Source organism: Patiria miniata, unplaced genomic scaffold (assembly GCF_015706575.1).
Source record: "Patiria miniata isolate m_02_andy unplaced genomic scaffold, ASM1570657v1 HiC_scaffold_16, whole genome shotgun sequence".
Classification (NCBI taxonomy): Eukaryota; Metazoa; Echinodermata; class Asteroidea; order Valvatida; family Asterinidae; genus Patiria; species Patiria miniata.
Window position 1 is genome coordinate 7,016,473 of NW_024037054.1, and position 27,199 is coordinate 7,043,671.

The 27,199-nt window shown below is 38.8% G+C and overlaps 4 protein-coding genes across 8 annotated transcripts; 2 read left to right on the forward strand and 2 right to left on the reverse strand.

Annotated features, from left to right (window-relative positions):
• On the reverse strand, window positions 1–6,525 carry LOC119722812 (glutathione S-transferase-like). Of its 2 annotated transcripts, none has more exons than XM_038193166.1 (8): window positions 6,422–6,525; window positions 5,875–5,910; window positions 5,280–5,386; window positions 5,085–5,172; window positions 4,388–4,494; window positions 3,366–3,428; window positions 3,067–3,117; window positions 1–1,031 (listed from the first exon to the last, which is right to left on the reverse strand). In XM_038193166.1, coding segments are annotated over exons 1-8 (642 nt in total). In that variant the 5' UTR covers window positions 6,423–6,525; the 3' UTR covers window positions 1–842. The 2 variants fall into 2 exon arrangements, with proteins under 2 accessions (XP_038049094.1, XP_038049095.1); XM_038193167.1 differs by lacking the exon at window positions 6,422–6,525 and adding an exon at window positions 6,399–6,410.
• LOC119722814 (glutathione S-transferase-like) lies at window positions 1–18,435 on the reverse strand. 2 transcript variants are annotated; one of them, XM_038193171.1, is made up of 9 exons: window positions 18,341–18,435; window positions 17,374–17,409; window positions 16,703–16,803; window positions 16,181–16,268; window positions 15,412–15,515; window positions 15,139–15,201; window positions 14,519–14,569; window positions 13,528–13,694; window positions 1–864 (listed from the first exon to the last, which is right to left on the reverse strand). In XM_038193171.1, coding segments are annotated over exons 1-9 (633 nt in total). In that variant the 5' UTR covers window positions 18,342–18,435; the 3' UTR covers window positions 1–842. The 2 variants fall into 2 exon arrangements, with proteins under 2 accessions (XP_038049099.1, XP_038049098.1); XM_038193170.1 differs by lacking the exon at window positions 1–864 and having other exon boundaries at window positions 11,825–13,694.
• On the forward strand, window positions 1,804–25,666 carry LOC119722810 (alpha-ketoglutarate-dependent dioxygenase alkB homolog 3-like). Of its 3 annotated transcripts, none has more exons than XM_038193164.1 (9): window positions 1,804–2,178; window positions 19,505–19,608; window positions 19,943–20,373; window positions 20,700–20,747; window positions 21,295–21,401; window positions 21,745–21,833; window positions 22,294–22,503; window positions 23,575–23,682; window positions 24,344–25,666. In XM_038193164.1, exons 2-9 carry the CDS (start codon window positions 19,546–19,548, stop codon window positions 24,458–24,460), a joined length of 1,173 nt encoding a protein of 390 aa, XP_038049092.1. In that variant the 5' UTR covers window positions 1,804–2,178; window positions 19,505–19,545; the 3' UTR covers window positions 24,461–25,666. The 3 variants fall into 3 exon arrangements, with proteins under 3 accessions (XP_038049092.1, XP_038049093.1, XP_038049091.1); XM_038193165.1 differs by lacking the exon at window positions 1,804–2,178 and adding an exon at window positions 18,169–18,259; XM_038193163.1 differs by lacking the exon at window positions 1,804–2,178 and adding an exon at window positions 18,518–18,655.
• Window positions 9,524–11,305, forward strand: LOC119722813 (perlucin-like protein). The gene has a single exon (XM_038193169.1). The coding sequence runs from the start codon at window positions 10,011–10,013 to the stop codon at window positions 10,734–10,736; it is 726 nt and encodes a 241-aa protein (XP_038049097.1). The 5' UTR covers window positions 9,524–10,010; the 3' UTR covers window positions 10,737–11,305.
• Window positions 25,667–27,199: the final 1,533 nt, after the last annotated feature.

Sequence of the window (27,199 nt, forward strand, 5' to 3'; positions counted from 1 at the left end):
TTGTTTTAACCATGAGTTTATTTTATTTCTTAGATACTCATTCGTAATCATTGCTCTTTAATCGAAGTGTCTAACTGAATAGGTACACAGTAAGATCTCTCTCCTAAACAAATACTGATCTGAATGAGAATTGAATAAGCTACTGATTTCATTATCGTAATACTGATATACTAAATTTAAGTCAGCTGCAATAATACAATCACCAAAGATTACTTTGGATTTACAATCTGTTTATCAAAATTATCTTATTTTATCGTTCAAAATAGATTTATGAGGCAAGCCCTTCATGCCAACGCCGATCATTAGGAGCCCCACGCACTCATAGTTTGAGACGATAAAATATCAGGGAAAAAAATAGCTTTTCCAATCGTACAAACTCATTGAATACTAAAGAAAATAACGAAATTCAACAATCGAATATGTGTTCACAATAAAGATGTTAGGATTTTGTGTCATAAGTCACATGCAATTAAATATTCAATATTATGCAATATGTTTTTGTTTTATAAAACCCTGAAGGTAGAACGTTGTCAAGTATTGTGTTAAATAATGAAGGAAAAAAGTTATTCCTTAACACCTCTCTGAAAAACTCCTTCGAATACGCGGTGAAATGTCTTATAATATCTGTCTCAAAAAAAAATTAACTAGTTAATCCTTTGATCAAAAGATTAGAAGACCTTCGTACTTGGCACATTACAGATTTTGAAATCTCACTGATTTTTCAGCGTTTCTTGCTTTTTATATTATTTTTGACCCTGTTTTGAAAAAAAGTCTTCCAATCAAAATAAATCATACTATTTGGAGTTAAGTATCAATGCTTCTACCAACCATTTGCAAGTGGACTAATGACCTGCATTGTTGAATGTGCGCTTCTGGTTCAGGTCACTCGCGAGGAACTTGCTGATGTTGGGTCGAGCCTTGATGCGTTCGTAGTAAGCCTTCAAGACTGGGAAAGCCTCAAGACAAGCTGATGCAGACAGGTCCATCAGAGCATCCAGGAACTGGAACAGGTGGTAGTCCGCAAAGGAAATCTGCAGAGGAAATAAAATCACAAAAATAAAAACAAAAATAAAACTTGGAAGAAGCACAAAAATATTTCTGGAGTCTGGAATTATGGAGAGTGTTTATGACTAATTATTTATTGGGCTGTGTTCCTGGGGAAGCTTGTTCGCGACAAATGGCCTTTTTGGTCTGCAAAGTAAACGATTGTGTAATCTGGAGAATGGTTTCAATTAATGGTTTGTGGTCTTGACACCTGTCAATTTATCATTATCTGATGGCAGGTATTGTTGACAATTATTAACAGGTGTTACATTAATGCTGTAAGAGCTAAGCAGAATGCATTCATGCTTTATCAGTGTTCAAACTGTATTTCTAAAACTTAATTCCAATGATAAAAATTGGAATTTAACTGCTTAAATTGAAAATGAAATCAAGGGATTATCCAGCACGATCCGAGATCCCCCTATACCCTATGCAAACCCTAAACTATTGTTACCTAACACCCCCTAGATATCCCAACTTGAATTCCTGAGATTCTGGTCACACAATGACCAACACAAAGGAGGGCGTTCCCTCTGTCTCATATCGCGCTGCATATGATGACTTAACCCATTTCTTAAGACAACAATAGTTTATGGAAATAAGATCTCTGGTTCGCCACAAAAATGTGGGCGTAGGTGTAGATTCGTACAATCTATACATTTTTGCCTGGCCCTGTGCTGGCATTATAACAAGATGCTATTGTTAACCCGTCGGATGGGTGCACATCTTTTGTTCCATTAATTGCGCAGTAAATTTGTTCTTATGGAAAGCCACACTCATATTCACTGGTGTTTAGTGCGAACACACTGTCTTCTATAACTCCCAAAGCCAAATGGAGTTTTCTATGCTTGTATGTTACAGCTATGGGATTATACTGGAATATGCTTTGATGCTGTCTTTTACGGGATTGATCTGAGGAGTTTTAACACCAACCACAAGAACAAGTTGGCTAGCGACATTTGAGCATAGATCTCTTTGATTTATGGAACCATATGGAACAACATGTCACTGCCCATTGCCCATCGAGAGCCACATGGAGTACACATCGGAATATGACCATCTCATTCACCACAGGAAATCATTTCGTTTGGAAAATACATTACTTTGGAATATATGCCGAGACGTATTGATTGGGTAAGTTTCATTTGATTTCTTTAGTTATTCGTCCATTCTCTGGTTATGATAGTCATTTTGATAATGGTCTTTTTTTGCACAGGCCAGTAATTTAATGACAGACGAAATAATGATAAAACTAAATGGGTTAAGAATAGATGTGTACTAAACTTAAATTGAGGGATAGCCACTAAATTTTGTATCATGCAAATTTATAGACAAAAAATAAAACTCCATTTAAAATGTAAGCATAAAAATACATGTACAGAAGATAAATAGGAAGATAAAAAAATAAGACAAAATAAAAATAACGAGAACAGGTAATAAAATAAAGTAGAATATTTTAAACTGCACTTTAGGTTAAAATTTGTAATCACCACTGTACATTATAATGTAATGCATTAAATTAAAAATGTCAGCGCTGCAAATTAAAAATCCAAACACAACATTTTGTGCTAAATAATAAAAGATCTCAAATAGTAGACTTTTTAACAGTCGGTTCTATGTCAAATTCTTTCGAAAAAAAACCCCCAAATTGTTTTTTTTATTTTTGAGTATATTTCTTATCATTTTAAAATGGACTGTAACTTTAAAAAATCGATTAACTGCCGTTTATACATGGAATTGTTTGCAGAGGATATTCACAATAACAACTGCATTCTTAAAATATTCTACAGTTAGGTGTACATTCATTATGAATCTACTATAGATAAGCTACGAATCAACAGTAAACTGTAGATTCGTGAAAAAATATAGGTTAATGTAATTTCTCTGGGAAAAAGTCACCAAATCTGATAGAAAAAACACCAAAAATCATGAATTAAGAATATTTCCAAAAAAAGTAATATGTGTTGAAAACTCCACATGTAACATGAACAACTAAACTTCAGGGGAAACATCATTACATACCTTGTCCCCAACAAGAAAACCTTCACCGTTCTTGTTTGTCTTCAGAAGTTTCTGGAAGAGAAAATGAGGACACTGTCAAATTAATTCACTGCATTATTTGATAAACTAAACTTTACATTTGTTTGATTGGTTTTTTTTTTTTTTTTGGTTTGTTTTTTTAGTTGACAGTACAAAATATATCAATGTGCTCCAATTGGACACAGTCAGGCCATATTGACCATAGTTATAACAAATCTGCCAGTGGGCATTTCAAACATTGATAAGAGCACAGCCGGCCTTGCCGATGACCATGAACTTACCTGTAAAGTTGGAAGGATCAGATCAGGAAGTGTCTCGGCCAGAAATTTGGCTTTTCCATTTTCCTGTGAAAACAAAAAATACAATAACAAAATAACCTTTCTGTATTAAAAGGGTTTCTTTTTAAATTGTTTATGTGTAGGTTTCTTGAATGTTCAAGGTTATAATGGGAAGTATAATAGCGTACAGAATACGCTGCACCCTTGGATGGGTGTGTCACCATTACAGCCATTTGGGGGGGGGGGGTTTGCAATTCTTGCCTTCAGCATGTAAGGTGATACTTCAAATAAAAATTGTGTGAGATTTTAACAAGATTGGGCTTGCCTAGTCCACCTGGACCAGAAGGTCCCAATTGGTCCCAACGACGTTGTTTACACCGAGTGACTCAGTCAGTCGGGGAGTCAGTCAGTCAGTTAGCTAGCAGATCAGTCAGTCAATTGTGATTTAGTCAGTGAAATTAGGCCAGCCCTTTGAATTCGTCTAATAATAATAATATGCTTATATAGCACATTATGCTATCAAAGGGCTTCACAATTATTACCCCTGTACTTCAGGTCAGGAGACCAGCCCCTGCAGCAGCTCGAGATCAGCGCATTCCAGTCTCCACCTTCACAGGTACCCATTTATACACCTCGGTTGAGAGAGGCAATTGTAGTAAAGTGTCTTGCCAAAGAACACAAACACCATGTTACCCGTGAGGGTTCAAACCCACGTACCATGGCACGTGAGTCGAACACCGTAACCATTGGACCACAGCGCTCCACTAAACATCTACAGTCGACTCTCGTTAGTACAAACTCTGTTAATACAAAATTCTGGTTATAACAAACATAAAGCCTTGGTCCCGAATGTGCATTTATGTGCACAATGAATGGGACAGATGTTCCTCTTAACACAAAATTCCGATATAACAAACAATTTGGCTAGGTCCGAACGAGTTTGTTATAACGAGACTCGACTGTATAAACATCGGAGTGGAAATTATGCCAAGTAGAAATGATCTTGCAAATTGAATTCAACTTACAAAGTCAGCACCATACACCATGCGGATGTAACGTTGGTATAAATCCTCCACTCCGTCATATGCCATGTCAATCAATGATGCTTCAGTGTCATTGGATCCATATGTATCTGCAGGAAAAGATCCAAGACGAGTCAAACAAACCTGGAAACAGTGTGACACACTAGTTCATGTGCGTACATCCATTTTCTTCTCAATGTGCACAAACCTAATAATTCAGGCCTAGTTTTAGAGACAAATCTTGGGGTTGACGCAGGGTTGAAAACATGCTGCGTTTCACACTTGCCAACCCTGTGTCAACCCTGAGACTGATTTCACCACGGACAAATGGTTCGTGATTTCACCCAAGGCTGAACTCAACCCTGCTCCAGACCAGGGGTGAGATTTTCAAACCGGGTTGAAACTCTCTCCTGCGTACAAGACAGCACTAACCGAGCGAAATAAGCTTGGTTTGCATGAAACGAATTTTGTGAAATATGCGGGGTGGAACGAGGGGTTGAAAAATAAATAAACTCTACCCAGGGTAGCACTGGGTTTGCACAGGGTAAAGCTCAACCCAGGTTAAGAGGCTCTAGTGTGAAAAGGGCTTTAGTGTTTTCATGTGAGTCTATTTCCCTGCAGGAACATAAAGAGGATATATAATGTGGAATTTTTTGATGATTTTTTCATAATAAATTGAGTAGCTGGATGGAATCCTAACCATGTTTACGACTCAGGTATCGTAGAATGGCCCCAGTCTGAACCAGATGGAAATCACCCTCCCAGAATGCTGGCATCTGGCCAAATAGCTGAAAAGAAACAAAAATGGAAATGGTAAACCTTGTAAGTTGTATGCACAGATTTTGTCTTTATCGTCTTGAAATGACGGCAAAATAGCAAGACTAGGGGTTCTCACCAAATTCAGGGTAGGTTTCATAGCTGGCCAATCTTTCTTGTCGACGACATCATCAGTGAAAGTGATGCCTTGGTCATGTAGCAGCAATCTGATCAGCTGGGCCTTGCCTAAATAGGCAACGGGTAGGGGTGGGGTGTCAAAAATACACAAGAAAGTTAATCATGTCTAAACACAGACCCTGACATTAATCTAATTTTTATAATCTTCGCACATAATTTAAAAGGGAATAATGTGCTAAAATTACATCTAAAAAACAGATTTTTGGTCAGCAGCTATAATTTGCAAAAAATCATGTAAAATATAGCTGATAAATTTCCTGTGTGACCACTGCTTGTGTTTAAACTGATATTTTTTTTACAGTTTGATCAGGAAGCACTATAGTCAGGATAGTATAGGGGATGTGTAGATCAGTAGTTCCTTTCATTGTCAACATTATTTTAATTAGAATAACAATGACTACACCAGCGGTCTACTGGGTCTCATGTGTATCCCGGTGGAACAACATGAACAACAACAAACACCTCAAACAAGGCTGCAATCATGGTAAAAATGAAAAAGGAATTCAATCCTTGTACTTGTACTAGTTGTAGCGTACCTTTTATGTTGAAATACAGCACTCTGCACTTTGACACTGCGCATGAGACAAAACAGTAAAGCCGAGTGTTATCGTGGCGATCAAAATTATACGAAAAGGAGACATGCTTAAGTTTATGATGGTGCCTAATTACGTACGTACATGGCTTACATAGTCCCCCCCCCCCCCCCCCCCCCCCCCCCCCCGCTTGCCAGGCCCAACATTTATAGATAATGCAAGTTCCTTCATGTCCTAGCTGTGCAATAGCTATTCATGTCCTTGCTCTCAGAATCTCAGAAACTTGACTGGATATCGCCGCTAGGCATCATCATCCAGTTTGACTTCACGCCGGTGCCGGTGCTGCTCTATCATGGACACACTGCCTCCATAATGAATGCGCTGTAAATGCCACGCCTACAACCATGGAGCTATAGCTCCATGCTACAACAACTAAGTTACATGAAAAGTTACAAGTTAACGCCTTTCTGAATGCACATGATCTTCATTTATTTCTCCCCCTTTTTACGACAAACACATGCACGTACACATCCAAGAGAAAACATCTTACTTTTTAGCCTTTTGTGGGTTTTGAACAGATCACCAAATGACGATGCGCTAGCTAGTCGGCTTCTTACATGTCCTATGTAACTTATACTACTGATGCATGTGTACATGTACATGTACTTAGTTTTTACGCACCACGCGCATGTACATGTACATGTACATGCAGTACACGTGTACGTTTTGTACGTGCCTTTCATACAACACGTAGAGTCAGGGTGCTGATTTGAGGGCCTGAATATTAGTATTAGGCTTGATTTCAGTCGCAAATTTGCTTTAAAAAAAATACTTTTAGTTTAAAACTAAAAACAATGACATACCAGCTAAACGGGAACAATTCTGTCCACCCCCGTTCACTACACGGGATAAGCAAAAACACACCAAGATTGCCTGTTAGGGCCTATATAGCTAGTTTTTCTGTTACGTCATTTGCCCCCACTTATATAAAATGTGGCCCCACCCCCAAAAGAGGCATAATTGTTGATTTTTTTTATTCTTGTGATTTAGTACTTTGGTGAGCTGTCCAAATGCGAAGAAAAAATTTCTGAATCGTCAAGTTTTGCGCGTGAAGCCCCCCCCCCACATCCAGTGGCCCCGCCCACAGAATGGTCAGGAAGGGTCCAGTCGCGGCTCTGAACTTGTTGAGATATCCATAACGTGTTCCTGAGAGTTTCAAAGAGTGTACCAAAACAAAAATGAACGTGGGCTCCACACGCCCACTAACTGTATTATTGTGTTTATCATTTGAGCAGGCTGTGAACATGTAAATGAAATGGGTGTAGACCTTCCGGGCTTCGATTTTTCTCCCCAAACGACATACGTTTCCCATCTTCTGATTAATTCATTATATGCTACATACATGTATACAACACAAACACACAAACCCAAGATAGCTTTACGTTTTGTGAGAAATGTTCCTTCCTCACTTTATTTTAAAGGTAAACTGAGAAGTGAAAAACGCTCAATGGGGTTCGACGGCGGATCACCTGATTAGAAGTCAGGACTATATTTCCAATAAATCAGCTGCCAATCGTCGGTGACTTAAACAGCATTATTCTCTGTTATATCGTTTATTCTCTAAAGCCCTGGACATCATGAATATGTATAACACAAAGAGAGCGCCCTCTTTTGATATTGTCGACTCTTGTTTGGGGAAAAAACAATTCGCTTAACGGGCTGGGGTAATTAAAGTGCACCTCCCATATTCCTGATTTACTGTACGCAACCAGTTAATCAGTATAATATTAGGGCCAGGTACGTCTTTCTCTTTCACAGAGGTGCGTTTCTCTTTCATGGCAGCCGGCCTCGCTTTCATAGCATGTGGCTCTCTCATTCATGGTAGCTAGCCTCTCTTTGAGAACGTGTGCGTATCTCTTTGACTTGGGGGTTATTTACTCGGGCCACGACTCCCAACTCGCGGCCGCGAATTATTTATTTCGCGGCCGCGACTTAATAAGTTGCGTCACTAAAATACCCTTCAAAATGGCAGACGAAAATTGAACACCGTGACGACGTTCAATGCGACACAAATGTGCAATTTCAAGGATAGCAATTACATTGCATGAGCCCTTTGCCATCTCAACCTTGCCTCGAAGTAAATTTCTGATGATGCACCTCAATAAACCTTAACAATGATCATCGATCTGTTTTTCACAAAATGTACAGGCACTGTATAGAACTTCATAAAATTAAAAAAAGACTTGTCGTGAAGGTCACATTCATTGCGCTACATTTTATTTTGTGTGAAATGTTTGTTACTTTTTGTTCTGATTGATTAATAATCAAATGCAAGGTCCGTACGCGCAACCAAAATTAAGTGGCATCCATTTTTTTACCAATAGTCGCAAAACCATCAAATTACACACGGCATACATCTTCAAAAAACATTGACGGTAAACATCATAAGTATTAATTAATGGGGAAATATTTATTCTCTAAGTATACTGTTTCCATAAATTTTAGATTTTTCTCTTCTTCACAGATAGGACATACTGGGATATATTAACTTGACTGAAATTTCGCTGAATAACTACTTTTTTAAAATTAATTTCCTTTACCTCTCATCATACCAATCTCAAAGCTAGAACGATGGGCGCATGTTTTCAGTAGTCTGTTAATCAAGACTAAACGTGGGCCGATTTTTTTTCGATCGATGTCTCATTCAAAAGTGAATCTTTTGTATTGCTAAAAAAAATGCAAATAAGAAAAAGAATACATTTTTTTTCGGGATGAAACTCGAAAAGGGCATGTGGAATGCAGCTTTAAGGTCAAAACTTTTAGGAGCTTAAAGCATCTTACAGTTTGCTTCCTTCAAAAGAGGCGACGCCTGCCTAGCGCCCAATTGTCTTGCGACGCCTGCAGTATACAGGGTGAGTAAAAAAAACCACGAAACCCAAATGTCGGGACCATTGTTTTAGTGAAGTTCTGCATGTAGCACTTCCAAAATCTAGCATATGAAAGCCAAATTCATAAGCTTTCTGTTAGTACAAAAATCATTCAAATCACTTATGTGCTTTTGAAGTTACGGAATTTTAAACACAAACCACCGTTTTATAGTTCTGTCCACGGCAACTGAAGGTAAGTGCTCTTCGGCAAAACGAAAACAAATCACATAGGGATGTATGTGAATTGTTTTGTTTTGCTGAAAGAACGCACACCCACTTTTTTGTGATCTGTGGACAGAACTTTAAAACGGTGGTTGTGTTTAAAACTCCCTAACTTTAAAAGTGCATAAGTGATTTGAATGATTCTTGTACTAAAAGAAAGCTTCTGAATTTGGGCTTTTATATCCTAGATTTTGGAAGTGCTACATGCAGAACTTCACTAAAACAGAAGTCCCGACGCTTTTTTTGACTCACACTGTAGACGTAATAATGCGAACGTTTCCGTACCAATTACACTCCAGACTGTCTACTAATAGTAATAATCAAAGCTATCAACCTCAATTGTTTCAGGCAATTATCTTCGATGACCGAAACATTTTAATAAAAAGCAAATTAGGCCTGTGCTGCAATGTAGTCATACTATTTTTCAAGCTTGTATGCTGGCTATTATTGAGGCCTACTCAGGCATAATGCGGCGCTTGCCAGGCCAATAAACGGAACAAACTGTAACTGAAGGTTGCATGACAAATCATTGTCCCGATTTCAAAATTGCTACCTTTCTATCAACAAGATATCCCAACTGCGCTTGCGCGTATCAATACCTGGCAGAATCGGTTACCATGTACCACTGCCGCCACATCACATTTCTTGAATGTATTTGAACGATACCACATCGTCAAATTCTTGATGTAAAACATGCGCAGTTGGAAATTTGGAATACAGAACTTGGCACAGTGAAAGATAATGGACCTTTGTTCGATCGTGGATAATATCGTGATAGATGTAAAAATCAAATCATTATGCCAAATACCATCAGTAGCTCCGCGAGGAAATATGCAGTGCTGTAAACCTTCACACAAACAAACAAATAAACAAATAAACAAGTCTAACTGTGTGGCATCGGTTATACATTCTGTATAACAAATTCCAAAGACTTGTTTCTGGCATCATAAAAAGAACCATTCTAGGATTTTACAGTAACACTTTGCTTGAATGATGGCCGGCTGTACATTTCTCGTGGGACTAGTACTCGCAGTGTTCGTGGGGAGAGCAAGTTGCCTCAGCTGTGGTGACACTTCGGGTGGCATTTGCCCCCCTGGTTGGCAGAACTGGGGCGAATCGTGCTTTGCGATAACTACATACAGTCTCAATTGGTATGACTCGGCCGACAGATGCCGACAATTGGGCGGTAAACTGGCTGCACCGCGTTCAGCTGAGGAGAACGCGTTCGTCAGCGGTCTCATCGGCCCTCAACACGCATGGATCGCCTGTAACGATCTGGAGGAAGAAGGAAAATGGCTCTGCGACGAGAATCGTTGGTATAGGAATTGGCAAGGGGGGCAACCTGATGATGACCTTCAGCGGCAAGATTGCGCTCATATGATACGATATTCCGGACAGTGGGGTGACGACTATTGCCCGTACTACCGGCTCGTCGCTGTATGCAAGCGCCGAGTGGCAGTTAACAGCCGTCTGTTGCGTTCTTGGCGCCTCCTCTCCGCGTGTCTGATTGGCCACGTGTTGTCGGAGTATCCAATCAGCAGTCTCGACCACTGCGCCTGGCTGTGCTCCCAAGATCCCGGATGTCGGTCGTTCAATGTCGTTCATCGTGGTTACGGAGAGAAGTTATGTCAGCTCAACAGCGCAACAAGGCATGATGTAGATTCACCACAGTTTCATGTAGGCAAGAAAGGTGTGTGTATCTACGGAGAAAAGTAACTGGTTACAAAATTGAGATCAAAACAGATAAAAATATTTTCTGTGAGAATTATATATAGCAGAAAACAAAACAACTTCCAAAATGTATGATTCACGTTGGACTGCACCATTATGGTTGCACTTTTAAAAGAATAAGCAATTGGTTATGTAGGCCCTATGTCTATCGAAATATTTCTTAATGCAATTTTAAATTAGCGATTTCCTTTTTACCGTCAAGCACAACTTAATAACTCAGTTAAACGTCCCTGTTTTATATCATAAAACGACATCGTGTAGCCTATTTCTTTGGATCATTTTAAGCGGATTCAGTGTAAAGGAGTGAAATCTGAAAAGGCGATTATATAGAACAAGTTTCTCAACTTCCAAAGCAAAATGAAAAAAAAAAAATCCCCAATGTAAATACGAGGTCAGGTGGGACCTTGAATACAAAACACGTGATTAAAAAAATAACATATACATGTATATAGCTGAAATGTAACTAGATATGAATATTTATAGAATTTCGCTGAAAACTTTCTGCACCGAAGCGCGCTATTATAAACAACCATTTTAAAAATTGTAAAAAGGCCTGCAAATGCATACAAGCAGTTTTATTTGTTACAGGACATTATATTCCTTTAAATTTCGGTCGGAAAAGAAAATCGAAATTTTGAAAAAGCACGTATATACCTACTATAATGCACGTATTATATCTGCAGAAATTTTACTTCAATCTAGCAAAGCATTTTGTAAATACCGTCATTCATGGATGATGGCTTGCATTTCGCGAAAATACGCGCACGGCACGGCAGGATAGCGCATAGCGGATATTTTGGGGAAAATTCATCAGGACGATTAGCGTTAATAGGGATAGAGTGACGAATATGGATAATTTGCGTTGGCTATTAAATTTTGAGTTGTTTTTCGTGACTTTAATGTGAAAAACGATTTGGAAGATAATAATTTGCATCTATTTTTGATGCAACATGATGTAGTTATTTGAGTTTAAAGGACAAAAATGATGAAACAGATGTATTAATTACATTAAAAATGAACAAATGAATCAGCGACTGGTGAAAATCATCAATCTGTTGAGAAAAATCAGCAAGTTGAATCACATGACATTTATTTATTAGCTTTGGCCTAAAGATAACATGCATGTAAAACAAATCGAACGCCTTATGCTTTTGAAGCATATTTCGATATTTTTCAAAGAAGGTTGGAGTATAAACATAAACATAATGCTGTAAAATACTGAGTTTGCAAGAGCAGAAACGGCTAGAAGGCCGCCATAGTGACTGACGAAAATGCTTACACAAATCATTGTCGTAATACTTGTGACTGCTGTTATTCCTGTTAATGTTACACTTTGCTGTAAATAATAATTGGCCGATTCACATTTTGTAATATAATGTTCTGCTTAAGTGTTACGGCAGTATTTTTAAACTCACGGAATGATAATTCGTTTCATTTTTGTTTTAATATATTTAAATTCTTTGAATATTTTTGCTCTTATCTCTATAAACAGACTTTCTAGTGACATTCTTTCGAAATAGACTTTTTATAGTAGGATATTAATTAATTATTGTCTTAGGTTTTCATGAATACCACTTGTACTATAAACCATTAGTAATGCTGCTCACTACATAAGCATTTTAAAAGCGACAAAACGCAGAGCCGATGAAATTAAGACTTATATGTAAATATGTTAGTTGGCTATAGTACTTTCCTATTGAATTTTGACTTGTTTTCGTCACTTTAATGCCACAAAGTTCATGAAGATGATTTCATTTTGGAACTATTTTTGATGCACTGTGAACACAAAGATAGAACAGTTGCAATAAACATGCATTAAAGAATTACAGTAAAAATAAACAAATTAACCAGTGATTTGCGGAAAACAATTTCAGCTTTTGCTTAAAGAAAAATGTGCGTATAAAACAAAATAGACAGCTTTTAACTTCAATGTAAAACTATTGGCTGTTTTGAGAGTATTGCAAAAAAATTTCAATGAGGTTAAGAGTCTATATTAGACAAACATGATTCTGTTAGAAAAACAATATTCATTTTTATGTTAACACCGCTACGCGGCCAGCAGCAGAAAAAAAGCCAGAAATAGGTCACAATATTTATACAGTGATTGACGATATAATCCTCCTAGCTATTTATTAATTCTGATTGCTATTAATGTGCTACATTTTATGCGCTGATTCACATTTGTAATGATTATTATCTTTTGTTTAATAATAATCTGTTTTAGCATTGCAGCAACATTTTAACCTCATAAAATGATAACTCATTTCATAATTCATTTCAGTTTGCTGAAGTCTATAACAGACTTCAGCAATGATCAGTTCATTTTGCTTTCCACTGACATAATTTCGAAACAGTAAAATATTACTTAAAAATACTTGTCTTTGGGTTTTATGAAATCGCTGGTATTATTAAACACTGAGTATTACTGCTCACTACATAAGCATTCTAAAAGCATTTAAAAATCATAAGACAGTGTGTAGATGACTGTCATAAAAGGAATCATGATTGATTTTTAATTGTGGCCTATTAAACGATTTGTCGATTTCCTTTAGAAAAAAATCATTGAATCACCTGAAACCTGGTGTATAGTGTAAAACTTGAACTCTATAAAATAGGGACCCATTGTTTACGCAGCCTTAGTGAACATAATTAGGACAGTAACAAGTCTTGTGTGCGTGCTAAATGCCATATAAGGTAAAAGAGACCATATTTTACAAGGGTCCAAGTTTCACATGACACCCGTTGACAGCACATTTAATGTCCTGCCCCATTGAATGTGCGCTTCTGGTTCAGGTCACTAGCGAGGAACTTGCTGATGTTGGGTCGAGCCTTGATGCGCTCGTAGTAGGCCTTCAAGACTGGGAAAGCCTCAAGACAAGCTAATGCAGACAGGTCCATCAGAGCATCCAGGAACTGGAACAGGTGGTAATCGGCGAAGGAAATCTGCAGAGAAAACAAATCAAATAAAAACAATATGTTTTTATAATACGCTCATATCCAACAGTATTGGTACTCAAGGCGCTACATCATTATTACCCTGCTTATTGGGCTAATGAAACATTCCAAAGACAATCTCAGCTCCCTGGGGAGTATACAGCTCGATGCTGTCATTTAGGCGCAAAGCAGCTCAAATCAAATCACAATAACCATCTCTGCCCTCACAAGGCTCACACGTAGGGGAGAAGCAATGAGTGAAAAGTGCTTTGCCCAAGGACACATGTACCATAATCCCAGGCTGGATTCGAACCTACAACCTGCAGGTTTCCCCACAGACCATGAGTTCAATGCGCCAGACACAGCCCTCCACATAAACTTGTAGTTGTGTCGTCACAAGTGAATCCCGATTCATCTCACATTATAACACAAGCTATTCAAATGACCCATAACAAAGACACTCTTTTGTCATTGTTCATCCCCTGACACTTATGACGTGACTTGTGATGATGTGTGATTTGAACTTGGGACTCTGTGTGATTTGAACTTGTGATTACTTGTGATTTGAACTTGTGATGACATGTGTTTTAACTTGTGATGACTTGTGATTTTAACCTGTCAATGGTTTGTGATTGACAAGACAACTGACATCACAAGTCATGTCTCAAGCAAAAGCCACTGAAATGAACTATGATGATGACATTCTTTTGCATCACGTCATTTTGCTACCTGACTTGGGATTTGGCTTGTAATTGTGTTTCATCAGCAGTTGGCGATTATATTTTATCAAAACTCAAAGCAGAGAGATTGTTTAAATACTGTGCAGCACATACCTTGTCTCCAACAAGAAAACCTTCACCATTCTTGTTCCTCATAAGCAATTTCTACCAAAACAAAAGAAGACAATTCATAAACAAACAAACAAAATCGGCTTTCTTGACTACTTATTAACCCCTTGGTTGCAAATTTCTTCAAACTCAAGTATAACATTGGAAACATTTTGTTCTCTGTTTTAGGTCTTTGGTCAGACCAAAAAAAGTCAAACTTTTGAGTGAATTGGACTCAATCTGGGTGCACTGACTGAAGATGGTGGTGTGTTGCTGACATATTACACGTGTGCACACTTGTTTCTTGTGCCAAAATACACAGAGTGAACTCGACAGATTCAACTGAATTACACAGCCCACAGTGTCATGCAGATTGTGTACATGTGTACGTGAACTATATACACCCCGAGGACAGACAGACAGAGGGAGAACAACAGATTCTTTGTTGTCCTCGAGAGTTCATCTTTTGTTGAAATCGGTCCTCGGTCGTGCGTTTGTGTGCTTAGTCTATGGGAGAGTGTTATATCACAGGGACAAAGGAAAAGACAAAGCATTGTCCTCGAGAGTATAGTAAAACAGGACTGTGTGTACCTGAGCGTGGATACAGATTAGTTCATATAAGTTACCTGTAAGGTTGGGAGAACCGACTCGGGAACTGTCTCTGCCAAGTATTTGTCTTTTCCAGCTGCCTGCAAATAAGATAACAAAATGATAAAAGTTTAACATCACAAGTATAAGTCCATGACAAGTCATCCAGAGCCAAGTCAAGTCACAAGCTATTCAAATGAACCGTGACGGCAAAGGCAATCCTTTCGGATGTTCATCCCATGTTACTTGTGCCCTGTTGATTTGTGATTTGCTAATCGATTACAACTATGTATTTTTTGCCAATAACTTACAAAATCATCGTAGATGAAACGGATGTAGCGAACATAGAAGTCTTCTACACCATCATAGGCCATATCAATCTGAGCTTTTTCTGTGTCATTGGTTCCATAGGCTCCTTGAATAACAAAGAAAGACAAAAAAATCACGTCAAATCCAGAAAACAGAAATATAGCAAGGTTATATGCAATACTGAAGATGTCTTGTACAAACACTCAAAGTAGTTTTGTGAATATATTATCTCAATGTACAAAGTATAACTTGGTAAACGATAATGTTGAGGGACACAGGCATATCCTGGATTAAGGGGAAAAACCTCCCTGTGTAACAAATTAATCTAAGCATACTTAATGAAAAAAAAAATCAAATATGGGCCAATATCTATTAAGCTTTGTTGATACTGTATGTAGCAACCTAGGTCTTCAAGGCTATCAGGGTTTGTTTGAGTCAGAGTTAGCAGTTGTGATATGCTGAACTGATTCATTGAGCAATCTGGAGTGCGAAGGACGATCCAATGATGTGAGATAGGGTTAAAGTACAATACTCTGAACCCTTAATAACATACATTTGTAATTATTGACAATCTGCGCACGGGATAACAGACTATAGGCTAAAATATTCCAAATTAATATCATTTGTTGGGTTGTTTGTTTGTTTGTTTGTTTGTTTGGGTTGTTGGTTTGTTTCTTTCTTTCTTTGTACAATTCCCCAGCACATTGTAGGATCCCTTGCCAATGACAGCAATATTGCCTTACATCTGGATGGGTCTGCACCAACACCTACCATGTTTGCGACTCAGGAAGCGCATAATGGCAGCTGTTTGAACCATTGAGAAATCACCATCCCAGAATGCAGGCACCTGGCCAAATGGCTAAAAAAAAAAAAAAAAAAAACCTCAAAATAATACTTGGATAAAAAGTATGAAATCAGGTTTTTCTCCTCAAGAATCACATGATCAATTTTCAAATGAACCACAAAAGGGAAACTGACTAGGTGAATTATAACAATTGAAAAGTCGAACAAAGAAATTGACTGGAGCTGGGCTTCAACCTGCGACCTACGGAACCATTCTGTGCTCTTAGCAAGTTGGTAAGACCACTGCAACGGTTCCTAGGGTCGCAGGGTCAAGCCCAGCTCAAGTCAATTTCTTTGTTCAAATGTTCGCATTCTTAATCTGTTCACTTGGTCAATAAAACACAGTAAAAAATGAACAAGATATGTCCCTGCTCAACACTGGCAGCTGAAACTAAAGCAAACAGATACAATATTCAAGTGTGCTCCAGTGTGACATAGAACCCTTCTCACCAAGGTTGGTTTGATCGCGGCCCAGCCGTCATCGGGAACGGTATCATCAGTGAATTCAATCCCATGGTCATGCAGAAACAGCCGGATCAGCTGACCCTTGCCTGAAAGGAATTTAACCGAAACAAAGAAACACTATTTGCAAGTTTTAGCAAATTTTTTGTCATCAAATTGAACTAATTTCCCCCAGTAATCGGGGGCACAACTCCAGTCAGTTAAGTCTAGTAGAGCTGGTTCCAGAGTGCACACAATTCTATTCAAAGTGGCCATTTAATGCAAGTTCTTTCATCTGGTCTACACTATGGGCGAGGTTTAGCCCATTCATTGGCAGAGGTATTTATACTGAACTGCCCTGTGTATATAGGCAGACGCAAATGTGTATATATAGGCGGACACAATTTTATGTGATCTCAGGTCAAATGCGAGGTTAAGCCAATGCTTGGAAAAGTACAAAATGTAGCTTTAGACTGCGATAGCGTGTTCACCTCACAAATGTTGTCAACGCTATGCCATATGGCGGAAAAGCGGAAGTGATACCCTCTAAATTGAATTATGAATCAGGGTTTTTTTGTATGCGCGATTCAAATCTAGATGTTGACTGTAGTAAAATAAAATCTTTCCTTTTTTTAATGAACAGCAGGGAAATGTTTGAAGTCACTGTATTTATAACAAACCTTTGATGTTGAAGTACAGCAGCCTGTAGTTTGACACTGTTAAACAAACAAAGAAAAACAGGAGTAAAAATTTGCTTGTAAATTCTTAAATTAAGCAGATGTGATCGGATGATCAGGGGCCAAATTTCATGTTCAAAACTCGGTGCAGCTGACAAATTTACCGAGTACATGTAAAAACTTGCAGAATGCATTTCATGAGGGCCACCTAGTTTCTTTGGCTTTAAGAAAAAAATAGACAAAAAGTTATCAAGATTGAAAGTGACACTCAAAAGTGGAATTTAGTCACAATTTTGTTTTCCAAGTTTGGCACGGCTATCACATATCAGTATCAGCTTGGCATTGCCACTACAGCCGCCCCCCACCCCCCCCCCCCCCCCAACATACCCTCACTCTAGCTGCATGTATGCCAGGGTTTGGATTCTCATTGTTGGGGGGGGGGGTCACTTTATATACCATGTTTACTAGGCCTATATCAACTACGCAAGGGGGTGCATGGCCCCCAATTTCTGTTAAAAACTCGTTTACCATGGTCACAAGTTTGATAACAGTTAGGACTAACAAATTTCCTTTTCGAAGTGGGCGACAATTTTTTTTATGAGGGGCGTGTCCCCCTCCCCCCCCGGCCATGCCGGCCCCGTGCCCCTGCTTCCCCGGCCCTGCCGGCCATGGATGCCTGCCTCACAATTAAGAATTAACTGACCGTAACGGCCAATTGCATGCATGAGGGAAAAGTGTACATCATCATGGAATATTAAATGGTTAGACACTACCGCGTCATTGGCTACAGCCTTGACCACTGTTGACACAATTCACAAGCCACTGGAAAGTGGAATGGCGCACCCACATGACCCACTCATCAGGCCCGGACGTGGCCTTGACCAGCAGCGTTAGTATCATGTAAACTTTGCTGTGATTTGCCCATGGACATGATGGAGGTTTTTTTTTATATCTCCATGTTTTTACTTACTCGTTTTTTTCTGTGTATCTTCTGTCAAAATATGGAGGAAGAATCGATAATTATCATTCACTTATTTCTCACACTGTCAAAAGAGGGCGCTGTAGTTTCGTACACGTACGTTGTTCTAATTCTTTTGGGAATTCTTTCGCTCAAAAGCGTATTGCGACGTGTCGTGTACTTTTGAATCGGGGAATTCCCGGAAAATTACAACGTGATGATGAGCAATCGCGATACATTTATTTTTAGCAATAGCATTTTACAGTCCACCAAGCTGCAGTGATCAGCTTAGCATCGATTTTGCACAAAAGGAGCATTGAAAGAGAAGTAAGTAAACTCAAAAGATGATCTTCAATTTCATTTTTGTAGGCAGGCTACGTCATGTACGTGTACAGGTTAGCCCAGGTTGCATTCCCTACGTAAGTAACGGCGTTACTTACGTAGCTCGTAGGGAGGAAAGGGAGTCCACCTGGGCTAGTGTACCACAACTTGTGTATGTTTACATGTACATTCAACATGTTCAAATGGCATCAGGGCATGTGTGCAGGGAGGAAAACAATGTTCTCGGCATGTTCAATATGTTGCCTAATTGAAATTCATAAAATCACTGAATGAGCTACCCCCTCAATAGTTCTAGGGTAAAACGGTTGTTGTGTTTAAAATTCCATAACTTAGAAAGTACATGACTAGTTAAAGAGAAAGCCTTATAAATTGGGCGTTGATATCCTACTTCCTAGATTCTGAAAGTGCCACATGCAGAACTTCACTAAACAATGCTAAAAGAATAGTCGCGACATTTGGGTTTCGTTGTTTTTTACTCACCCTGTACTGCTTATGACAGTTGTCTAATCACAGCTCTATCCACTTAGCAGGCTAGGCAATGCTAGGCCTACATTACATATTCTGTTGTAATACCATGGAGCTATATAGTACATGACGTAGCTCCATGGCTACTCAGACTCAGCCCAGAGTATTTAGTTGGTAGGGTAGTTGATTACAATAATGTATGAAATAATATAAGCAGCGAAATCCCAAATCAAAAACATATGCATTTGTATTATTATTATCAATTTGATACATTTTAACAATCAAGCTAAACTGTACTGGTGTAAACATAATTTTAGTTTAACCTTTTCAAAATAAGTGCAATAACCCTGATTTTTTTCTCCATGCAAGATTGAAGACTTAATTTAAGAGCAGCTGCTGCTGAAGAAGTCATGGCAGCTCATCCACAGGAGGCTCGTAGAGCACCTTACCCATCATCTCAAAATGGTAGAACGGTAAGTTTCTGCCTTCGTGTCCTTGCATCAGTGTGGAAACCCTCGGAAACACATTTAATTACATCAAAGTATGCTGTACGTCCCAGATATTTTCTTTTTTTAGTTTTGGATGAGAGGGGTCACAACGGAGAAAAGTAGCTGAACTCGCAATTTTGCTCACTTGCAAAAACTATTCAACTGAATGTTTACAAACCTGTACTAGCATCTTCACCTGACAGGAATGCACGTGAGCATGGATACCTCCTTGAACTTGAAATAACTTAATTGTCTTTCTTACAGTATGCCGTTCATTTCAAGAACCATTAACTGTTTGTTTGTTATTTGATCTTCATAGCAAAGCAGAGGCGGCGGAAATCGTCAGAAGTCACGGATCCAAGGAGGCTGGGCAGCAGATGCTCATCAGCCAAGAGGGCGAGTGCAGGCTAGAGGGCGGGGCCAGCCCAATTTTAGAGGGAGGGGCTACCATCCTACACTGCAATGCAACTTAGGCCCTGACCCCACCCAAGAGCCCCCAAGCGATCCCAACCCTCAAGCACAGGAATATCCCCCTGGCTTGAACCCTTATGCCCCAGAATTCAAAAGTGCTGGTGGTCCGCCTAAGCAGGAACAGTCCCAAGATATGCCATATCCGGAGCACACTGTCACCCCTCATCAGGGCTACTTCGGCCAGCCACATGATCTGATGCATCAAGGTTACAAATACATCCCACCTGCACCTGAAGAACAAGTCAGCGTCCCAGAAGAAACAAAACCTAAAATGATAGAGTAAGAATTGTTATTTTTATCCATGTATATGTTCCTATCTTTTTGGAATTGGCCATAAACCTCACCCACCGTTGGTTTGTGTACATATCCCAGTGCTTGTGATCAAGTGTAACTAGGCCACTGTGGTCACCTGACCAACATTCGTGATCTGATTGGTCAATACACACTGATCGACAGGTACATGTAGAAGGGTCCATTGACGGCATTTTTTTTAAGGGGTTTCTGTACAGGGGTTTCCTGACAAAAACTGCACTTTATTTGCATGTGTGGGTGCTTTTTAGATGTTCAGTTTGTTTGGGATAATTTGTTTCCTAATCATTTTACAGGGAAGATGGGGAGTATATAATCAGTGAAGAACCATCGGGCAAGTCACGGTAAGTTGTAAAACTAAACTATTAATGAGTCGATGACAAGTCCACAACAAGTCAAGTTACAAGTAAAACGGCTCACAAAGGAATGCATAAATTTGTTCTAGTCCATTTGATGACTTGTGATTGACTTAAGATGACTGAGATCAATAGATTGCGGGTCAGAATTAACTAATCTATTAATGAATATAATCACAGATGCCTACAAGGGCCAACAAACGAGACACCCAAAGCCTACATTTTCAGAAAGTTTTGCATTTGTTTTTATACTGATATAAAAATTCGATAAGTCTAAATCTCTTTGCGAGACAAATTCAGAGTCAACCAATTAGGACATGAAAGCTCAGTTAGGTAAATAAGCCAGTATGTTTTGAGTTATGAGGCTTGAAAACTTTCCTGTTCTTTTTGAAATAAAATAGATTTTTATTCAAATAAAGAAGACCATGCTTTTGTTCTTTTGCCTTTCTTCAGGTTAAACATGAATTTTGAAAAATTGCAAGAAATATAAAGTGTTAAAAACCCTTTTCTTGTTAATTTGTATTTTCGATTCCAGGATTGTCCTGTTTAAGAATTTCTTAAGTCAGGAGGAAGCAGATGAGGCTCTGTGCCAACTAGAACAGGAAATCAAGTTCAAACAACAAGTCAACAAAAACAGAGCAGGTAGTTTAACTGTACATGTAGGCCTCATGAGTAATTCTTACAAAGGATGAAATTCCAGTTTTTAGGAGGAAGTTATCCACCTTGATAGCAAGACATTCAACTGCTGTCTTCAAAGGGCTAGTACGGTGAAATATTTCTCAAGTTTGTTAATACGCCGTTAAGGTGGAAGTCTTTGCCAGGATCCTGCCCCCTCCCCCTTCCCCCTTTCTTATGATTTGTCTCAGTTCAGGTGAAATATCGAAGGATTTTCCTATTCGCCAATTATGTATATATCTGTGATTTGTGGCCTTTGTCCTTGTGGTTGAACGAAATAAATACTGAATCCATGCTTGTTTTGTTTTAGGGAAGGACTATCTAGAGCCGCGCCTTGTCCGCTGGTTTGGGGAGCACCCTTATGCTTACTCTAAAGTCAGGATGGAAGCTAATGAAGAGGTAGGATTTTGCAAGAAATTGTCTCAACCAGGGGGGCATAGCAAGGCCGCTTTGATTGGGAGGTGTGAAAGCAAATTTGTAGACTGGCCCTTCGTGCCGGAAGGTAGCCTGTTTTTTTTTGGGGGGGGGGGGGGGGGGAACTGGACACCATTGAAGGGCACTGTTCAAAGTCGAAGAACTTTGACAGTAGCGGTCAATAGGTGGCACCCTTCACGATGCCTGTGGTTGTTCGTTTACAGACTAAGGCTCTTTGTGCCAACTGAGATAAATTATTGCCCCTGGTCCAAACTCATAATAAAATCAGTTGATGGCATATCCTGGGGAGAAATTTTTTTTGGGGGGGAGGGGGTTTGAATCTTGCCCTGTTCAGACAATTCTGATAATAATTGAAAAGGCCCCCATTTAACATTCAGGATCACTGCTTCATACGTTTGGTAATGTTTCTGTTCAATCCATACAGTGGCCTCCTGCACTCTTGCGATTAAAGGAAAAAATTGAAAAGAAAAATGACCTGACCTTCAACTCGGTGCTGGCTAACCTGTACCGCACCGGCAAAGACGGAGTGGCATGGCATAGCGATGATGAATATGGCCTGCGAGAGCAACCCAAGATTGCATCCTTGTCACTCGGAGAAACTAGGATGTTTGAGATGCGCAAGAAACCACCCAAGGTGAGTGACTTTTGATAGAAACTATATTATCTGGGGCTGCCAGATGTCTCTTTTGTTTTATTCTAGATTACAAGTCAATTCTATTTATAACTTGCTATAATTTATTAAACCAACATTTGAAGCTTTGGTCTTTGGCAAACCAGTATTTGTAGCATGTGTTGGTCAGATTGTACAAACTTGAACTTTAGGGTGGCATGTGTAATGTGCTCGTCCGTGGCCCAGCTCCAGCTTGGGACATGTGTGCGCAGTGTTTGTTGATTCTCTCCTTTGCCTCGAGGATTTTGCTCTGGGTTCTCCGGTTTCCCTCCCTCCGTAGAAATCAACACTTTTGATCTTTGGCTGTGATCCGTGGTCGGGCATGGGTTGTATGGAGGCTGCCTAAGGCGCCTCTACATGCCTTCGGCTCGACCACAATAACTGCTTCATTCACAATTCAGTTTCTGTTTTGAGTTAGAACGATTACCCCCACCCCATATTTATTTTACGTAGTATTATTTATAATGTCTTGAGGGACATGCATGTTTGGTTGCCCCTGTAGGCGACCTTGAAGCTAGTCAAGACTGGCTTGAACACAGACCATTAAACTCATTTAATAATAATAATAATAGCAGGCATTTATACAATGTATAGCGCTTTTACGGTGCAACAGGGTATCAAAGCACTCAACAATTATTATTTTCCCTGTTTCAACGGGCAAACACTCCTGAGCATGCACGGCTGGTATAGGCAGCCATTTCGGCACTCTTGGCCGTAATCAACCTCTCACAGTCACCAACACTGCCCTCATAGGTACCCATCTACTCCTGGGTGGAGAGAAGCAATGAGAGACAAAGCGCCTTGCTCAAGGGCACACGCACTATAACCCCGGGCTGGACTCCAACCCACAACCTGCAGAATTACCCGCAGACCACAAATGCAATGCTCCAGCCTTGGCACTCCATTTGTGGGATTATTTCCAGTTTTCCTCCATGGCTGATACCACAGGCTAGTGCCCTGAAGGCAGATATGCATATCATCTTCCCATTGTAACAGCAGCAACATCTTCTGTGTCCATTTTATTTCGCTGTGCAGGGGATCAACCCATACGAGTTTGACTACACCACCAGTGAGAAGCTGACGGTACCCTTGACTCACGGTGCTCTGTTGCTGATGACTGATCACACACAGGATGATTGGCAGGTAAAAAGGGCAATAGTGGAATTCCTCCCCAGCCCCACCTGTACCTAGGCTCCTCCCACCCCTTGCCTCCCCACCCCACCCCTTGTCACCCCCACCGCCCTTCCACGACCTCAGGTGAAGGTTTTGCCCAATTCTAAGAAGGAGCTCCATTGAAAATATCTCGGAAGCTACGGGCCAACAAATGTGTTCATGCATGATTGTGCCATGAAACTTCTGGAAGGAGTAGTATTTTGATTAAAACAAATACAGGTTTTGACCTTACTGACCCCACGATGACCTTTTACCCTGGTTTTGTCATGTGGGCTACCGATAATTTTCACTAAGTTTGGTTGAAATCGGTCAAAATATGTAGGAGCAGTAGACAATGTCAATGTTTGTTACTAACTGACGGACTAACGAGAGACTGACGATTTGTTGAGTTGCTATACGGCAGCTAAAACTCTTGGTGATGCCCATGTCCACCCCCAAGGGGGGAGGGGGGGTTGTTATACTTAATCTTGTTACACTTAAAGTAAATGTATCAAATGTTTCATTGTGTTTTCAAATGGTTCATTGTGTTTCCAAAAATGTGCCTGGAGATATTAGAGGGCTTATATTTTGCCCATGAATCACTTCCGTTGCACTATGATGATATTGTTTTCCTTCTGTGATCCTGTTGCAGCATCAAGTACCCAAGGAGTACCATGACAAACAGAAGCGTATCAACTTGACGTTCCGGACGATATACCCGGACGCAAGACATGAAAGAAAACAAGACCGAGTCTTGAAACTAGACTAGAAGGTATAGAATCAAATGGAAAAGTCATCTCAATTGGAAATTGAAGTGCTTTGTTTCTGAAAATGTCATTTTAAGTTAAGCATGTTATTTTTTACTTCGTTTAGCCCGATGTCGTGTGGTGGTAATGTATTTCTTATAATTATACATGCTCTGTCCCCCTTTCTGTCTCTGGGGATTTCGTTTTTACAGATTCCAAATATTTTGTCAATTCTAGTTTTTAAAACTTATTCAGCGTTAGAAGCTTGTAATATAGGCATAGATCTCTAGAACTTAGTATTCGTGCAATATTTTTTTGTATAAATATATAAATGTGATCAGCAATTAACATTTGATGTACTAGAAGAGATTCTTCTTGAAACTGCGATGTCGGAAACCGGTTCCAGACGATGGTATCAGTTGCCCGTAACCAACTTTACAAATTACTTGGCAATTTCTCAGATAATAAAAAAGAAAGGTTTTGAATGTCATTTGTGGGGAATGTTCAAAATGAAAGCCAGGCTGCATGGGAAAACAAAACATAGTTGTTGCAGAGACAGGGACAAAGGGGTTAAATAATGGGATCTCACTAGTCAGAAGTTGATAAAACATCTGTGGCAATCATTTTTTCTTTCACTTTTGGTGGGGGAGGGAGAGGACATGTATTGAGTCTTTAACTTATTATATTTTTATTGGAGTGATTCTTGTTAAGTGCCTTAGTTGTGTTATTACTTCATGTACATGTATAAGTCAACAGCTCTCTTTTGGAAAATACTTGCATTTCATATGTCTTTTAAAGATTAGTGTATATTAAAGACATCTGACACATGTTCTGTTGCGTCACAAGAAACAAAATGTTTATTACTTAGCATGCGTGTATAACCCGGATCTTAACATGATGGGATGTCTTTTGACAATATACTTCTAAACTTTTCACCTTTTTTTGCACAAAAGAGAGATGTAAGTTTACAGAAACACCAGGCAGAATTAATCTCTTTTGTGAGTTTGTGAAGGTTCTGAGAAGAGCCGGTAATTTTTACTCTCTTAAAATACAATTTTATTAACTACTATTTATTCTTTTGATTTATTATGTTTATTTGAACTTAAAAATGTCTCAATGAATGGAATGTATTTAAGAAAATTAATCATTTCAGATTTAAAATATGAAATAGTAGTGAAATATTCACATACATGTATTGATGGTATCATTAAAATCCTATATTAAAAGATCCTATGCTGTCCGTCTGTGTGTCACTTTTTTTGCAAAAGGTCTAAGGAGCCAGTGCACAAATGCAACGGTTAATGGAGAGGTATGCAGGTCTCATGCACGTGAATAAATGATTTATTTAGGCCTTTTTTTTAGGCAATTTTTTTTTTCACACTTTCAATAGTTAAATATTACATTTTCTCTTTGAAAACACTCCAAAATGTATCGCTATTTCGCAAAACATGACGTTGCCGGTGAAAACTGTGTCAAAACTGCTTCAAGGTTTACCATGCCCACTTTGGGTCAACATGCAACTTCAGGTCAAAGTAAACAGTGTAACTCCGCCCACCTAGAAACTAAAATTCATTCAATTGTGTATTCGGTCACGGCTGTCAAGCATAGTGTAAAATGTGGTTGGTATCTACATGTACATTGCTATATGTGCATTCTTTAAAAACAAAAGTGTGTAACCTCAGTCAGGTTAGTCAACCCATTTTCCATTAACTTGTAACACTTGAAAACTTCATGTTTAAAATCAATATAGTATTTAACAAATACTTAACATTACAGTATTTAACAAATATGCATGCATTTCAGAATATACTGCGCAAAACCGTGTTTTTGTGCATAAAGCCTATATAAGTTGACTAAATTAAAGAAAATCTTTTTTACTGTAATTAAAGGCTATCATCACCCTATATATGTATATATGGGAATTTTGTGCAGCATTTTTTTGTATTTTTTTGTCTGATGAGGCGCTTTATTCTAGTTTTTTTATGTAGAGTGTATGTACCTACACACATACCAGTCCAATTTTTTGGTCCCATTGTTGTCCCAAATGGAAAACTTCTTCAAGGTTTACCACGCCCACTTTGGGTCAACATGCAAATTCAGGTCAAAGTAAACAGTATGACTCCGCCCACCTAGAAACTAAATGCATTAAATTGTGTACTCGGTAACGGCTGTCAAGCGTAAAAATGTGATTTGTATCTACATTGCTACTGTGCTTTCTATAAAAAAAAAGTGTGTAACCTCAGTCAAGTTAGTCGACCCATTTTCCATTAACACCTGAAAAACTTCATGTTTAAAATCAATATAGTATTTAACAAATACTTAACATTACAGTATTTAACAAATATGCATGCATTTCAGAATATACTGTGCAAGATAGTGTTTTTGCGCATAAAGCTTATATCAGCTGACCAAATGACCAAATTAAAGAAAATTTAGTTTGTTACCAAAAATATACCCACTATATTAGAAAAAAAATAAATACCCGTGAACCTGCACTATTTACAAATACGTGTGTATACATGTACATGCATTAATATTTTTTCCCTTGCAAATACACTGTTCAACCTCAATCAAATGAGTTGTTGTTGCTAAATGTACTCTCTAGTTGGCTGCAGTATTTCATTCAAAAGAACATGAAAGACTATTTACAATGTACTTTCTTTACATCACATATTTATAAAAAAAAAATTGGAAAGAACGTGTATTTTCACAGAGTTTGAAAAAAAAATGTATGATTGCAAAAAGCAGTTTTAAAAATGTTA